At 40.1% G+C, this 17765-nt stretch overlaps 1 protein-coding gene across 1 annotated transcript in view; it reads left to right on the top strand.

Annotated features, from left to right (window-relative positions):
- The window catches only part of LOC148086082 (uncharacterized), a 40825-nt gene extending 23145 nt beyond the window's left edge, over window positions 1-17680 (top strand). The window contains exons 2-9 of the mRNA XM_087784249.1: window positions 4210-4364; window positions 7135-7279; window positions 8813-9019; window positions 11028-11242; window positions 14390-14520; window positions 14626-14753; window positions 14907-15024; window positions 16408-17680. Coding sequence (XP_087640375.1) covers window positions 4210-4364; window positions 7135-7279; window positions 8813-9019; window positions 11028-11242; window positions 14390-14520; window positions 14626-14753; window positions 14907-15024; window positions 16408-16588 — 1280 coding nt within the window. The 3' untranslated portion in view covers window positions 16589-17680. The remainder of the gene's footprint in view (window positions 1-4209; window positions 4365-7134; window positions 7280-8812; window positions 9020-11027; window positions 11243-14389; window positions 14521-14625; window positions 14754-14906; window positions 15025-16407) is intronic.
- Window positions 17681-17765: the final 85 nt, after the last annotated feature.

Consider the following 17765-nt stretch of genomic DNA (forward strand, 5'->3'; position numbering starts at 1 on the left):
CAATAATGCTTTATTTTTGTTGTATTAAAAAAATTACAAACCTATTTATACATTCAATTCAAACGTATTTGCACTGACAGAATCACAAATTGGAAAGAAAAATTTAAACAAAAACGAAACTTCATATCTTGCTACAAAAATATTATTATTATTAATATTTAATGAATCTTTAAAAAACATAATACTATCTTTATGAAAGAGTTCTGATAATATTTCCTAAAGGGACATATCTTTATTTATTGATTAGAATCTTTAGACTTTATTATTCTTAGAGCTCTAATAAGGAGTTTAAGTAAAATGTCTATGATGATAAATGATTATGGATTTAATGTCATGAGAGAGATTTGGTTGAAAATATGATATATTTACAAACTACATGTTTGTTTTTTTAGGATGTGCATTTATCTGTGAGGAAGCATCTCCTCTCCACCGGTGTGTCATTACGTGATGGAGTCGTGGGTTTGTGGCTGACTACTGCGCTGACAGGTGTGAGGAGGCAGTGAATGCATCATTTACAAGAATGTGCTGCACAACTCATGTGGTTTTGTGCAGCTGTCACATTTCAGTTGACTGGTCTGATATGCACCGTGTCAGGTGTAGCGCAGGTGGATCCTGCCGTCAAAATCAATGTCACGCCGGAGAACACACACAACAACGGCACTCTGAAGGGGATGTTTTGATGAATGATAAAGAGAGAATGAGAATACAGGGGAGGACATGGAAGGCTGAGGAATGATGCCGAGTGTGGAGAGATAAAAGAGGGTGATGCAAGGTGAGCAGACGCATGTGAAAGCCGGAGAATGGCTGAGAATGAGAAGATTGTGGAAAGAATGGAGACGACAGAGGAGGTATGGAAGAGAAGGTTGGAGAGAGAAGAATCGCAGCAGATGAATCATGAGTCCAGCCTGAGGAGAGAGAGTCGCCGCTCAGGTGTGACTGAACCGACATCAAAAAAATATTGATCATTACACGTGTAGAAAAAGTGTATTAAAATGTAAGATAATATTAGATTATTGTGTGTATTTATGTACAATTTTAACAGATAAAACATTGCGATAAAGAAATAGTTTTAAATGATTTGTCATCACTTAAAATATGTGAGAATCTAAAATATAAAACCATGTTTTTTGCATTATTCTGCTTTCATATACTTCTTCCTGTAGTACTGCAGAATTAGCCGTTACTAGCTTATCACATTATTTTTTTTAAATATGACCTCTTAATTTACTCAACTGATGTTTTTGAACCCATAATTACAATGAAATGTATTTTGCTGAAATATATTATCATAAATTCAGAATTACAAAATGTATTAAAGATGAGATGAAAGAAATAAAGATAGATTTAAATACAGTTCAGTAGCTTAGAAAATAGTACACAAATATAGTCCCGATGTCACTATAATACATTTATGTTGAGGAAGGAGGAGGATAAAACATTTAAAATATATATATTTAAAAACTAAAATAATAACCACTAAAAAAAAGCATTTTAATATTCAAACATCATTAAAAATAAACATTTTACAATAGCAATAGAAGGAGAAAAAACCTATAAACTAATACTGACAATGTAAGTTCACAGTAATGATAATTCATGAGTGCGACGGATCGATCATGACATGATGTTTTCTTTCTCTCCATCAATGTATTCGTACGAACATCAAATCCTCACACGTCCCAGAGAGTCAGGTGGTTCGGGTCGTCAACGCCACGCTTCTTCTATTAATATTTAACAAGCTGTCAGTCACAGATGACTTGTGTGTTGTGGGGGGGGGGTCACACGCCTCACCTTACCCGGCGTCTTGTCACCTGTCTCCGACAGCGAGTGTGATGAGTGGGCACGAGGAGGACGTGATGGTGGGCGAGAGTCTGTCTGAGTGTGAGTGGAGGACGCTTCCGTCTCGACTCAGATGCCAAACGCCGTGCAAAAAAATAAATTGCATTAGACCTGGTCGCCAAAGCACGTTGAGTGATTACCATGACGACAGGTCGCCGGGCCGCTCGGTCGGTCGGCTCCGACCTGCCCCCTGCTGGACGCCGGATCTCGTCCATCGACGAGCTTGGTTTTTAAGTCTTGACTGGCTTTTGATTCAGGGAATTCAAATTTCATTGGGTATTTTAAGTCACGTATATAAATCCCCTTAAAGTCAGCAACTTTATTCTCTCCAAAAAACAAATGGACCTGGTCTCGCTCAGGTGTCTCCATCGTCACCTGTCGGCAGTTTCCCTCTCGTCCTCTGGGTGAACGTTGCTGGTCCTCGCCCGGATAATTGTCTCCTTCAGAGGGTCGCGTGAGAAGGTCGGCCCGCTGGGGAGCGTCTCTTGTTAGCGGGCGACCAGGATTTAGCCGGAGAGAGCGGCGACACATCATTTTGTCAAGAGCTTGTCTCGGCTCGTTTCTTCCCACGAAGAGTTTCCTCCGGAGCTCGTCTTTTCCTCTGATGAATTTAATGAAACACTTCCTGCCCTCCTCGTATCAGACTATTTTTGTAATGTCACAAGATTATTAGGAGACAAAAAGGAACAAATCCGTCCTTTATATCAGCGCTTGTTCCGAAGTTGGCTTATCGTTTGGATTTAACCATATGTGACATTGATATTTATCTATTATATTTATCATTTATCATTTAAACTAACACACCACACACTCTTCGTCATGTGACACTCCATCATGTTCTTATCGTCCGGTTTGGTTCGTTTCTAGGGGTTGGATGTCGGGTAGATTCCTGTAAGCGAGGCAGACGTCTAATCCAGGGCTTGAGTAGACACATTGATTTATCGAGCGGCGCTTGTTAGTGCGGAGGATCCCTGCTATCATTTCCTCATCAGCGTGTCAACATGCGTCCTCGTCTCCTTAGTCAAGTCCAGGCTAATTGGCGTCATTATGTGAGTCTTTAAGATGCTTCCTGATGTGTTGTGTGAGTACAATGGCTGCCGGAGATGAGACAGAGTTCCTCGTTAGCATCGTAACAAAAAAGATATTTTCTTATGTTTACGTGCCGTTTGAGTAGTTTAGTTTTGTCACATTGTTGTTTCTTGTTGTGTGATCCAGCTTGTAAGCACTTAGCATCCATCAGGTTAGAATATTTCTTCATTGGCTAAATGAAATTAAATCATCCTGTCAGTGCCTGTGCTTCCTTTGGGTCGTAAACATTCTGATAGTGTTACAAATTAATATTTGTTTTCCTCATTTAGCTGTTTTAGGATTTCAATTCAGCATACACTGCTATACTATGCTACGCTACGCTACGCTATGCTATGCTATGCTATGCTAATAACAACATTTTACTGCCATAATTCAATAATTCAAAAATATAAAATCACTTAATACATCAACATATTACCTGAATAAACTGCTAAACATTGTCATATTATAAGTATATATATATATATATATACATATATATATATACATATACATGTATATATTATTAATGTTTATTCATGTTTTTGGAATTCCCTGATAAAGTGTGATTAAACTATACTTTTTGTTAAACATGTACACATATTCACTGTCATATGAGAAAACAATATAAATATATATGTCAGTGAAGAACTGGGAATAAAGCCAAAAACATTTGTAAGTAAGTGAGTAATTTATATTTCCACACCAGGGTCACAAAGCACTTGAACAATCATAACAATACTCAATAAAATATATCCTTTAAAAGGTCAAGATAACACCGAGACAAACACAGGAGTCTCCTGTGAATAAATGAAAAGCCTGCGCGAATAAAAAAATGTCTTGAGATGTTTCTTGAAGGAGTCAGTAGATCCATCAGGCGCAGAGGCAGCCTTTGTATCTTATTTGTCTTTCTGTCTGTCAGGGTGAAGCTTCCACTGTTACATCCTGCCTGGTCTCTCTTTTCTTCTCATACCTCTTAAAATATTTGTATGACAAAACACATAAATACATTCTTATATTTCACTGTGTGGTTCAGTATCCAGTTTTTTTTTGTTCCAGTGGAAACACAGTCACTTTTTATACTTTATCTTCCAGCATAGTTTCTAAATCCGATAATAGTTTTGATTTGTATGTATTATTTGTGTTTTCCATACACAAGAAGACTCTTAATATAATTTAAACGACAGTAGTTGGTGAATAACAAATCAAACGATCATGTTCTCCGAGATGATGATGATGATGATGTCAATTGTTGCGAGACATAGACTTGACATTAAAGTATTCTTGATTTTCTCTCCGCAGGTATTCGGCCACAAATCATGAACGGGCCGATGCACCCGCGCCCCCTGGTGGCCTTGCTGGACGGGCGTGACTGCACCGTGGAGATGCCCATCCTGAAGGACTTGGCCACCGTGGCGTTCTGCGACGCTCAGTCCACGCAGGAGATCCACGAGAAGGTAAAAAACAAGCCGCTAATGCTGGCGATATCTGCAGCATCTCTGCCCGCGGACGAGCTCGCTGTAACAACCAGTTGAAATATAGCCGCGTTATTGTCCCGCGTCACCGTGTAATAGAGAGTGGTGTGTAGCAGAGTAATTACATCTGCTTGTCTGTGCTCTTTATTGCTTTTTATGCAGCAGAAAAACAAAATGAAGATATCAGCGGCACCATCTCTCCATCTCCCCTCTTGTTGTTTTTTTTTTATGAAAATGTCACATATTAAAAAAGCAGCATTTGCATACACCAATTCAATCACCGACCTCGGGCGCCGAGAGGGAGTGTGTGGCTCTTTTGGTGTGTTCTTATCAGGAGGAACATGATTGTAATGTTCACCTCGCCGCTGTCTTCGGCGCTTTCGCAGTAATAACGCGGACGCCTGGAGGGCGGATGCAGATGAAAACGTCCAATCTCAGATGAAGCTCTGATAGTCTGTGGAGGAGCAAACATCTGCCACCGTCGCTCCCGTGGGCCGTCGTCGGTGCAAAAACGCCGGTCCAGGATGGACTCTTTGAGTGTGACCTGAGGTCACATTCCTTCTCTTAAGCCTCCACTTCTTAAATAAAAGAGGCGTGACGAACCAAGGTGGTGTTAGCGCACCTCTCCACTGCTAATCCTCTCGTGTTGATCCAAATGTAATGACTATGGAAACTTTCCACTTTGAAAATGCAACATGTCAGAAATTAACACGTCGATCGTTTAGTCTGTAATCTAGGACCGTATGAAGTTTTGTGTGGTGGGAACGACACGATAGTATTGCTTATTCAAGATATTACGTGACAGCTGGAACCACAGGCATTACAACAATAGAGAATTACTACAAATGTATCACTACTATTTATTACTATGAATATTGTTATAATTTGGCCAGATTACTGTATTCAAGGCATTTAATCACCATTTGGTGATCAAAACTAATTAAGTATTTTAAATCTTATTCTTATACTTGCAACGTATATTGAGAAGGAATATGAAAAATATTGTGATTTGTCCTTCATGTCTTTTCGTTAAAACGAGGATTTCTCGACAAATGATAAACGATAAAATGTTCACAAACAACTACAACTTCCCTTATTTAAAGGTTAAAGAGGCAACATGTCAACTTGAAAAGATTGTTTCTGGCTCCCCCAGTGTCAGAACAATGTAACTGCAATGACATTGAACCTCCATTGCTACACATGTTTATCTTTGGTTATCTTCATGGTATGTTTCAAATCTCACTGTACTTCATATAGAAACATTTTCCTGACACACAGTTAGACACACATGACACTCAGAGTCTCCGAGCCCAGAAAAAGTTGTGCACTGACGATTATTGTTAAAATTATAACAAGATAGTTTTTCTGTATAAAATGAAACCAATCGTTACAGAGAATATGAAATAAAATTGTGGTAATGATGTTTGCAAGTGCTGCTTTAAATAGTGAAAGGAATTCAAGTAGTTTTGAAAAATTCAGCTCCATTAAATTCAACTATCACTGATGCCTTGAAAATTGAACACATTCACAATCTTGTAGCACTTAAATTCAAAGAGTATTTTCTTACATCAATGTAGTTATTAGACATAAATATTCAGTGTAAATATAATATTTGTTTACACCTTACATTGGCCTGCCTTGGTCTGCTAATCTAAAGGACATTTCACCAAAACCAAATGATCGCTGGTGCAGAATGGGTAAAGGTCACATGACCAATAATTCATGATGATGAAAATAACTCCTAAATATCCTCATGCATGGAGCCGCGGCCAAATTAGATTAGCTGTGATTTAGAGCCGCTTTGATTGGAGACGTGTCATTTAAAGATAGGATGTCAAGGTTAAAGCTAAGATCATCAGCAGCACACACACAACACAAACACAAACACAAACACACAAATGCACACAGACAATGTCTCTGTAGTATTTAGAAAGAGCATTGTGGTTTATTTTTAAATTAAAAACATGTTATTGCTTAATGTTTAGGTCAAATGTAGCTCAGTATGATTGATTGGACAGCAACCGAAACTTCATGTTTAAAGCAGCTAAACCTCCAGTATGTTTTTGTTTTTTTCAAAAAGTCTTCACATTTCTATTTATAGAGCAATATCCATTGTTATAATCTAGAATTTGCTACATTTTGGTGAATTTAAGTTTGTTCATCAACATAACAAATACGTATGATTAAAAAAAACGCTTTAAGGGTGGTAAGAAAAATTATAAAAAAAACGGTGAGACAAACTGCAATGTATTAACAATAACACCATCTCAATAATAAAAAATATAGCAATTAAACTGCATACAAATAATTGTGTTTACAGTAATGTGATAAAAATGAAACACATACACAATCAAGTGTGCGACTGACATTCATGAGAATGTGTTTTCCCAAATAAGTTGTGAATCACTAGTGCGTTAAGAACTTCAAGCGCCTGTTCACGTCAACCAGTTTGAAATGTTATTAGCCACAAGCGTCCCTGTGAAGGTCCCTGAAACAGCTCCTCTGATGTAGTCACACCAGACCAGCCGCCCGCATCATAGACTACACTTGAACACTGTTGTTGTTGACCATGTGACGAGCACGGTTGCTCTCACTGTGAAATCCCAACATGTCCGGAGCGGGTCAGACACGCGGTCGTCACGGCTGGTTTTGTTAGGAATGTCTCGTGATGGTGAAAAAAACACTGGACTTTGTGATGGAGGAACATGTGGATGTGGATGATGGATGGAACCATGTGTACGTGTGTCTGCAGGTGCTGAACGAGGCGGTCGGTGCCATGATGTATCACACCATCACGCTGACCAGAGAGGACCTGGAGAAGTTCAAAGCTTTACGCATCATCATCCGCATCGGCAGCGGCTACGACAACATCGACATCAAGGCGGCAGGAGAGCTGGGTAGGATCTCTCGTTCATCATGTTGACGTCAGTCGTCACATGAAAGTCCAGGATCATCTGATTTGGCTGTCATCTTTTTTAAGTTCTTCAAGACTGTGGCTCCTGGTTTTTTGCAAACAAAACATGATCCCTACATTAATTTATTGGGTGTGTACAGGGGCAATGATACAATATAAACTGTGAAATATTGCAATATTATATTCACAAGGATATATTTGGATTTGTACTTGGAATATGTTGCAGAATTTACAGACTACAAAACTCTTGACAAAATCATAAATGCTTTGGTTTTTGAAACCAAAATATGTCCAAACATCAGCCTTAAAGTTGATGGAGTCAACTGTATCCTCTCGTCCTCAGTCATTTCCAGGCTCTTACAGTATTTCATTGTTGCTGTAGCTGCTGCCATCTAGTGGCCAAAATTAACTACAATAAGAATACAATATTATTTAAAAGCAAAAGAAAACTATACAAATCATTAAATCAGACCCATTCATTCACATGCCCCCTATTTTCCCTCTGGCATATAGTTATGTCTTAATTTGTTATTAATTAATTAAATGAATGCTCATTATCTTACATACAAAATGGACACATTTTTACATGTATTATATAAAAGTGCTGTTTTATTTTAATGTTTGTAATTGTCTTTGCATAGGTAACATTTATTTTCATTGATTTATTCAACTCATCAACTGAAATTGTATTATTTATATATAAAATGTACTTGTTGGATTTTACAATTATCCTTTTAAGAAGATACAGACATTTTCTTTATCCTAATCATTTGTAGCAAGTCTTCACTTCTCATTTTCAAGAACAAGTCTATCCACTAACTGCTGATAAATCACCATGTCTCTGCATTGTGCCATGTTAAAACGGTGACAGTCGGCTTCAGGGTTCAGTAAGCAAACAAGAGAAGAGAGCTTTAGCCTGCGGCGTGTTTACCTCTTCCATCAGCGTATAGATTTTCAAAAGAGTATCAAAGGTTGAATTAACAGACGAGACACAGTGGCTGTGAACTGCAGGCTCAAACACTTGACAGAGCTGCCACTTCCCTGCGTGGAGCTGACGCCCACTTGCTCACTAAAAAGGAAAAATGCACAGCTTCACCACGTAGGAGTCCAAAGATCTGCTGTCTGCAGAGAAGTCTGTGCTGGTGTGACGCCCGGAGAAGAAAAGGCTTATTTGTTGAATGAGTGACGGCTCTTTATTGGGAGACTGGAGTCCCCGGAGAGACGGAAAAGTGGTCAAGTTTAGAATCATTTGATGAACTCAAACAACAAAATGTATCATGAACTTTCAATCTTTCTTAATGGTCTCTGTGTTTGTCCTTCATCAGCCTTGAGTTTGACACATGATGTAGAAACCAGCTGTTCTTCACTTACTGGAATAATCAAGAGCATTTAACCCACACAAGAGAAGACAAATTTGGTCAATAATTCATCATTTTGACGTCTTAATTCTAGTTAAATCAAATTGTTATTTCCCAGTATCATGTGGTTGTTTCATTGCGATTCTTATTCCTCGCAGGAATCGCCGTCTGCAACATTCCCTCCGCAGCAGTGGAAGAAACAGCCGACTCCACTATTTGCCACATCCTCAACCTCTACCGACGGAACACCTGGCTGTACCAGGCTCTCCGGGAGGGCACGCGGGTCCAGAGCGTGGAGCAGATACGTGAGGTGGCCTCCGGTGCGGCTCGCATCCGCGGCGAGACTCTGGGTCTGATCGGCTTTGGTGAGTACAGTCCAGTTTATCTGATGACTCTCGGTGTGTTTCATTTTAGCGCCTCCTTCAGTCGAGAGGATTTATTGCTCCTCATGTCTTCTCCCGCAAACACTTTCATATCCTGTCGCCTCCTGCAGCTGATGTGTTTTTCTGCTGCTCATATTGTCTCAAGGTTGTCCTCCACCATCCTGCTGTCTCTGACGCCCACCTGCTTATGTTTCCACTGGAACAACAATTAACTGCACAGAAGATGTACTTTAGACCAACATTCCTTAGAGTCTCCTTCACTACATGTGGTGTTCATTCTTTCATTCTTTCATTTAGTTTTTGTAATTTACGTCTGTGGAATCACTTGAACTGTAATTTTAGTACACAAATTTCAAATCTATATTTCAAACACACATGTCTTAATACACATTTAAATGAAACAAAACAAACAAAAAAGAAAATATATTTATATATATTTATAGAGGGCCACATTATTCACTGTGACTAAGACCAAGCCAAAAGAAAGAAGGGACAATAAAATGAGCGTTAATATGATGAAAAAACTTTTAAATAAGAACATTAGAAAATAAGCTCAAGTCATTTGATTGCATAGGATATTTCCATTAATGTTATTTAAAGATGTATAAAGATTCATAAGAAAAACTAAATATTTTTTCAACGGCAACAAAACAAAATCAAATGCAAAATATGTATGGTATGACATAAAAAACATGTAAAATCTAAATAAGCTATTTATTTATTGCATAGTATTTAAATTACATTTTGAAATATTTTATCAAAATCCTAGTATTCCCCCCAAGAAAGGATAGATAAAAGAAAGAAAAGAGTTCAATAATAAAATTGTTCACAATCAGAAACATTTAAATATGATTTTTATTTTTTGTTTAGCCTAATGAGGGCGACTTCAACATTGAAAGGCAAGCATTTGGTCCCTGAGCTGTTTAACCAGGTTTGCTCAAAGCGTTCTTAACATTGCTAAAATGATTGTTAATAACTTTCTATTTGTGATGAGCAACTTCAGACAAACAGCTAAATACAAGTTGTAGCAAGACAAAGGCTTTTATCCCCGGCAGAAACATTGCGAGAACCAGACTCATTGGTGACAATATGTGTTCCTTGAATAGACAAGCATGAGTTTCTGATTTCTACTTATGTGAGTCGCTGTCATGCACCAACTATAATGTTCAGTTATAAAATTGAGCTCAATCAAATATTGTATATATTTCACCAATTTAATGTGTTTTTTTGTTCAGCTATGCTAGCTCAGGCATGGCTGTAGCTAATGTTGTGGCTGTAAAATGCCCAGAGGAAACTAAAAATCAAAACGGCCAAATTAAAAACATGTACAACTCAGTTACAGGTTTAAGAGTCAATAAAAATGTAAATGTGCTCATAGGATTGTATTTTAATCCTTAAAAGATAATCCAGTCATGGCTACACTTGGATATGTTTTGCGGGCCTCAGATGAAAATATAAAATCAAATAAATCAAAAATCAAAAATTAATTGTGACTCATCATTGACGATGACTCACAGAGTGGTCCGTGTCATCTGCGTCCACAAACACACCTCACCCCCCCGGCTCAGGTCCCGGCAGCTGCATAGACGTGTTGTTCAGGAACAGCAGCAGGTCCTGGCAGCTCTGGTCTCTCTCTCTTCCTCCCACCTCTGTGGCTCAGAGCGTGAACGGAACATTTTCTATTGTCTCAGGGATGTTGTGTGGCCTCCTGGTGTGTCTCCAGAATCAGTCGCTGCCAGCTGCACTGACGAAAAAATAAATCTTTGCCTCCATTCTATCAAACCCTCATTGAAATTCATTCATCACTTTAATGCAAGTGTATTGATTCAGTGATCTCTCCCCAGATGACTTTTATTCTTGGAAAATAGGACGATCAATCTTGCTCAGACAGCAGGACTCTCCTGCCTCTGCTGTGATCCTCGTGAAATGTTATAAGATTCCTTAAGGAAGTGTGTGAACGCCATCTTGACTTTGATCTGTGTGTCATCAGGTCGCTCGGGGCAGGCGGTGGCGGTGCGAGCGAAGGTGTTCGGCTTCAACGTCATCTTCTACGACCCGTACCTGCAGGACGGCCTGGAGCGCTCGCTGGGCGTCCAGCGCGTCTACACACTGCAGGACCTGCTGTACCAGAGCGACTGCGTGTCCCTGCACTGCAACCTGAATGAACACAACCACCACCTCATCAATGACTTCACCATCAAACAGGTAAACACAACCACCACCTCATCAACCACTTCACCATCAAACATGTAAACACAACCACTTCACCATCAAACATGTAAACACAACCACCACCTCATCAACCACTTCACCATCAAACATGTAAACACAACCACAATCTCATCAACCACTTCACCGTCAAACATGTAAACACAACCAGCAACTCATCAACCACTTCACCGTCAAACATGTAAATACAACCACCAACTCATCAACCACTTCACCATCAAACATGTAAACACAATCCACCAACTTATCAATGACTTCACCATCAATCATGTAAACACAACCACCACCTCATCAATGACTTCACCATCAAACATGTAAACACAACCACCACCTCATCAACCACTTCACCATCAAACATGTAAACACAACCACAATCTCATCAACCACTTCATCATCAAACATGTAAACACAACCACCACCTCATCAACCACTTCACCATCAAACATGTAAACACAACCACAATCTCATCAACCACTTCACCGTCAAACATGTAAACACAACCACCACCTCATCAACCACTTCATCATCAAACATGTAAACACAACCACCAACTCATCAATGACTTCACCATCAAACATGTAAACACAACCACCACCTCATCAATGACTTCACCATCAAAAATGTAAACACAACCACCAACTCATCAATGACTTCATCATCAAACATGTAAACACAACCACCACCTCATCAACCACTTCATCATCAAACATGTAAACACAACCACCACCTCATCAACCACTTCATCATCAAACATGTAAACACAACCACCACCTCATCAATGACTTCACCATCAAACATGTAAACACAACCACCACCTCATCAATGACTTCACCATCAAACATGTAAACACAACCACCAACTCATCAACCACTTCACCATCAAACATGTAAACACAACCACTTCACCATCAAACATGTAAACACAACCACCAACTCATCAACCACTTCACCATCAAACATGTAAACACAACCACCACCTCATCAATGACTTCACCATCAAACATGTAAACACAACCACCACCTCATCAACCACTTCACCATCAAACATGTAAACACAACCACCAACTCATCAATGACGTTACCATCAAACATGTAAACACAACCACCACCTCATCAACCACTTCACCATCAAACATGTAAACACAACCACCACCTCATCAACCACTTCACCATCAAACATGTAAACACAACCACTTCACCATCAAACATGTAAACACAACCACCACCTCATCAATGACTTCACCATCAAAAATGTAAACACAACCACCAACTCATCAATGACTTCATCATCAAACATGTAAACACAACCACCACCTCATCAACCACTTCACCATCAAACATGTAAACACAACCACCAACTCATCAACCACTTCACCATCAAACATGTAAACACAACAACCAACTCATCAATGACTTCACCATCAAACATGTAAACAAACGCAGCAGGAGGAAAAGAGCGACGACTGCTTCTCTTTAACTGCAGCTGCACAAATACAAATTCATTCCTTCGTTCTGTCAAATGAAATTATCTGCAGCTCACGACTTCAAGCAAATACATCAACTCTGCTGCTCAGCGGGACGACAGACCCCTGCTGGGCAGGACTCTGCTGCCTCGGGAGACCTCTGCTGGAGGTGCAGGGTACTGCAAGGCCTCGTCATGATCACTACCGATGAATAGACAAGAAAGCTACGGTGGCCCAGAGGTTGAAAGGGGAACAGTTTGAAAGAAAATTACACTTTCCTGAAACTAATTTCTCCGTCACATAATAACCATTTCTATAAACGAAATTACAATCTCTGAAACAAAATTAAAAACTCAAAACTAAATAACAAACTCAAAACTGAATTAAAAACTAAAAACGAAATAACAAACTCAATACTAAATTAAAAACTCAAAACTAAATAACAAACTCAAAACTGAATTAAAAACTAAAAACGAAATAACAAACTCAATACTAAATTAAAAACTCAAAACTAAATAACAAACTCAAAACTGAATTAAAAACTCAAAACTAAATAACGAACTCAATACTAAATTAAAAACTCAAAACTAAATAACAAACTCAAAACTGAATTAAAAACTCAAAACTAAATAACAAACTCAAAACTGAATTAAAAACTCAAAACTAAATAACAAACTCAAAACTGAATTAAAAACTCAAAACTAAATAACGAACTCAATACTAAATTAAAAACTCAAAACTAAATAACAAACTCAAAACTGAATTAAAAACTCAAAAATAAATAACAAACTCAAAACTGAATTAAAAACTCAAAACTAAATTACAAACTCAATACTAAATTAAAAACTCAAAACTAGATTACAAACGCAATACTAAATTAAAAACTCAAAACTAGATTACAAACGCAATACTAAATTAAAAACAAATGTACAAATTCTCCAACAAAATATCAATTTGCTGGAACAAATGTTCAAACTCAAGAACACCTGAAAACAACGTATGAAAATAATCAAAATCCAAATGGTACAAATTCTGAATACAATTGCTATGAGCACATATACAAACACTGACACTAAATAAAAAACACATTTACAAACTGTTAATGTGTTTCAGAGATTGTACATTTGTTTCAAACTATGAAACAAATGAAAAATATCCTGAAACAAATTGACAATTTCCTACAATGTTATATTTTTAATACGTTCCTAATTAGTTTCAAGAGTTTGAAACTAATGCTACATTAGTGAGTTTGTAAATACATTTGGCACTAGAAGACTATATATATTTAAGCTGCTTAAGGCTCTCAGGTATGAACAGATGATTCATCTCCGCTGTGAATAACTTGAGAGTTGTGGGCAGATTTAAAGATGAAAAGTGTGTCAAGAGCCGCGGAATAGAAGCGTCTGCAGGCGTCTCCTGCTCCTACATTTGATTATTCTGTCGTCAAGATTAAGGGATTACTTTCTTTTTAGATCTATTTGTGTTTCTCTTCACACGAGCTGCTGAAAAAGGTGCTCCCTGGTCTTTCATGCGGATCCTTTATCCCAGGATCTGTCAGTTTATTTTGCAGGTTTCGACAAAAGCATCTCCGTCTCTTCACAGGTCACATGCACACGTATGAGGAATCTTATCTAAGTGTGTGTGTGTGTGTGTGTGTGCAGATGCGTCAGGGAGCGTTCCTGGTCAACACGGCTCGAGGAGGTCTGGTGGACGAGAAGGCTCTGGCTCAGGCCCTGAAGGAGGGCAGGATACGCGGAGCCGCCCTGGACGTGCACGAGACCGAGCCCTTCAGGTGAGACCAGAACCGCCACGCTCTTATTTTGAAGGAAACCCCCGGGAGATTTGTCACTCACACCTAGCATCACGGTTGTAATCGTTGAAACTCTTCTGTGTGCAGCTTCGCCCAGGGTCCCCTGAAAGACGCACCCAACCTCATCTGCACCCCCCACACCGCCTGGTACAGCGAGCAGGCGTCCCTGGAGATGAGGGAGGCGGCGGCCACCGAGATCCGACGAGCCATCACCGGTAACGACTCATCCGTTGCCGGGCTTCTCTGATGTGGCGCCATTAGCTTGTTGACGCTGCCCAGAGAAGATGCTAACGACCAGACCTGGACTCTAATGACCCTCTTTTGTGTGTGTGTGTGTGTGTGTGTGTGTTTGTGTTTGTGTGCGTCAGGTCGCATCCCAGACAGTCTAAGAAACTGCGTCAACAAGGAGTTCTTCGTCACCTCAGCCCCATGGGCAGTCATGGACCAGCCGGGCGTTCACCCCGAGCTCAACGGCGCCGCCTACAGGTAGAGATGAGGAACACGCAGACAAAGCTGAAACGAGAAGTTTTTCTCTTCATGATTGTATTTCACAGGTTTTTAAAATGTCACCTTTGAGCTTGATTCACAACAAGAAACAGAAAATATTATGAATGAAACACTGATTAGAATAATGAATGAATTGAACATTTTGAAGGTTGAAATATTTAATGATTTTATTGAAATGTTGTTAAATATTTTTTTGAAAATGTCATTCAATACTTTATTTTATTTTACTAAAACAATTACGATGTTTTCTAAATTAACTGAACACTGTTTGATATTTTAATTGCAGTAATTAATGTAAAATGTTCTCACTTCAATATATTTCATATTTAACACAATAATGGAAGAGAACCAAGTCACATGATCGTCTGCCTGTCACGTGATTGGATGAAAGTTTGATTATAACTAATTGAATCTTTCAATATAGAAATGATTTTATTCACTTATTTAAAAAATGTTTAATCAAAAATGAAATGCTTAAAAACAAAAGAATAAACTATAAAATAATGCAAATGAATGTAATATTCTGATGTCACTGATATTCCTCCATAGACCTGAAGAATTGAAGCAAAATTAACTTGGAAAAAAAATGAAAAGTCATTCCTATGAACATAATTATGAGAGATTTCCACCTGAACCTGAGCATACAACTGGCATCACTGACGGTGCACCCCCTCCACACACACACACACACACACGCACACCCCCCCCCCCCTCCACACATACACACACACACACACACCCCCCCCCACACACACACACACACTCACACACTAACCAACCCCCCCTGCAGTGAATCTTGTCCCGTGTGGTCCTGATCCATCCGCCTGCATCTTCTTGTCTCACAGCCAGGTGAACCAAACTCTTCCGGCTGTAACAACCGGACTCCCCCAAGACAAAATTAATGCCTAGCTCAGGAGCAGGTAAATATATTCGTGGTGGAGGTCCTGGGTCGACCCCCACGCCCCATGTGTGCCCCTCCTCCTCCTACTCCTCCTCCTCCTCCTGTCCTCAGTAGTGGCGTCTCAGCGAGCATGATGGGAGTCATGCTTGATTCCCTCTTGTTGACGCTTTTTCCTCCCGACCCTTGACCCTCGAACCGAGCTCTAGATTCAGTGGAAGCTTTGGATGGAAAAAAGGCCTGTGATGGTCTGATGAAGCTTTATGAAGTGGTGTCATGTTGTTTAGAGGCCAGTAGGCGGCGCCAGCAGTGATAAAATGAGGGGAAAGGAAAATAGTGCAGACACCGCCATCTAGTGGACAATAATGACACTGCTTCATCAGACCAGCACCAGAAAAAAGGGGGTCACTGACGGTGGAATGTCTTCTGAAGTCCACTGGTTCATCTGAGCGTCTCTCCCGCAGATACCCGGCCGGTGTGGTTGGAGTCGCTCCGGGCGGCCTCCCGGGGGCGCTGGAGGGCATGGTCCCAGGAGGGGTGCCCATCGCCCACACCCTGCCCTCCGGCACCCACCCCTCGCAGGCGCCCTCACCCAACCAGCCCTCCAAACTCGGGGAGACCAGAGAACACCTCACCGAGCAATAGCAGCAGAAGGGACGACCTGAGCCGTCAGAACCACCGAGCGCACCCGGGACCAAGAGACAGTGAACCAACACGGCTGCCTGTGTGTCAGTCTGGAGCGAACCGGACCGTTCCGGAGGAGTTTCTACTTTTACCGTTTTTAGTTTTTTGTCTCTTTGGCTTTTTTGATGATGATGTTCAACTTTTTCTTGTCATTTTTTTTTTTTTTTCGTTTTTTCATCCGGGCGAAGCTCCCGAGTCTCGGACCCTCGTGGGAAACTATTGATCCACCAGGAGAAGGAAACTCTGGCATCATCATGCGCGACCGGACCTTCGACCCGACTTTATTACACCCCATGATTAGCGTCGTTTAGGCCCCGAATCTTTCCTCCGACGCGTGTGAGACGCTTCTATATTGGTTGAGGTCGTGGAGAGCCGAGTGCTGACCCTTTCCTGGGGGTCACGTTGAGGTTTAAGACGTGGATTCTGGAATCGAAGGCATGATTAGTCGAATGATTTGTTAGTGCATCCTTTCAAACACAGCGTTTAACATGAAGTTCCACAAAGTCAATCTGACATCTTTGATGAGTTTGTGAAAGTCTTAACAAAACCAACACTTCATTTAAGATGCTCTTGACGACTCAACGAGAGAATCCACCGACAGGAAAGGGTCGAGCGAACTTCTTAAAAACTCAGGAAAAAAAAAAAAAAACGCTTTTCAGTTTCAGTTTTCCTCCTACGATTTGAAAGATGAAATTAAAAAAAAAAAACAGTCTCGATATTTTCCCCCCTCGTCTCGCCGATCACAGCATTTTTACAGAGCAGGACGTGTTTTTTTTCTGGTGTTTGAAAGAGTTTGCAAAAAGTCCCGTTTAGAGATTTGTAGTTCAATGTTCCTCCCGGTAGTTCTACGTGCTCCGTCTCTAGGGTTCGGTCCTGTTCTCCGGAAGAGCAATAGCAGAACCTGCGGAGCCCGGCGATAGCGGGAGAGGCAGCCAGCAGTATGTTTGGTTTCTTTTCGTTGTTTTAGTGTGAGTATTTGTATTTGTTTCTTGTACCAGGTGAACATTTAGCATTTCAGTGCAGTTCAAATAAAAAAAAAACTTGATTCTGAGAGACCATGTGTGCAGGACTCTTTGTGGAACATTTCAACAGCAGCTCTTTAACTGGAGCCGCTTTCAACCGGACTGGGCGGAGCAGG

Source organism: Callionymus lyra, chromosome 2, assembly GCF_982586985.1.
Source record: "Callionymus lyra chromosome 2, fCalLyr1.hap1.1, whole genome shotgun sequence".
NCBI classification, from domain to species: Eukaryota; Metazoa; Chordata; class Actinopteri; order Syngnathiformes; family Callionymidae; genus Callionymus; species Callionymus lyra.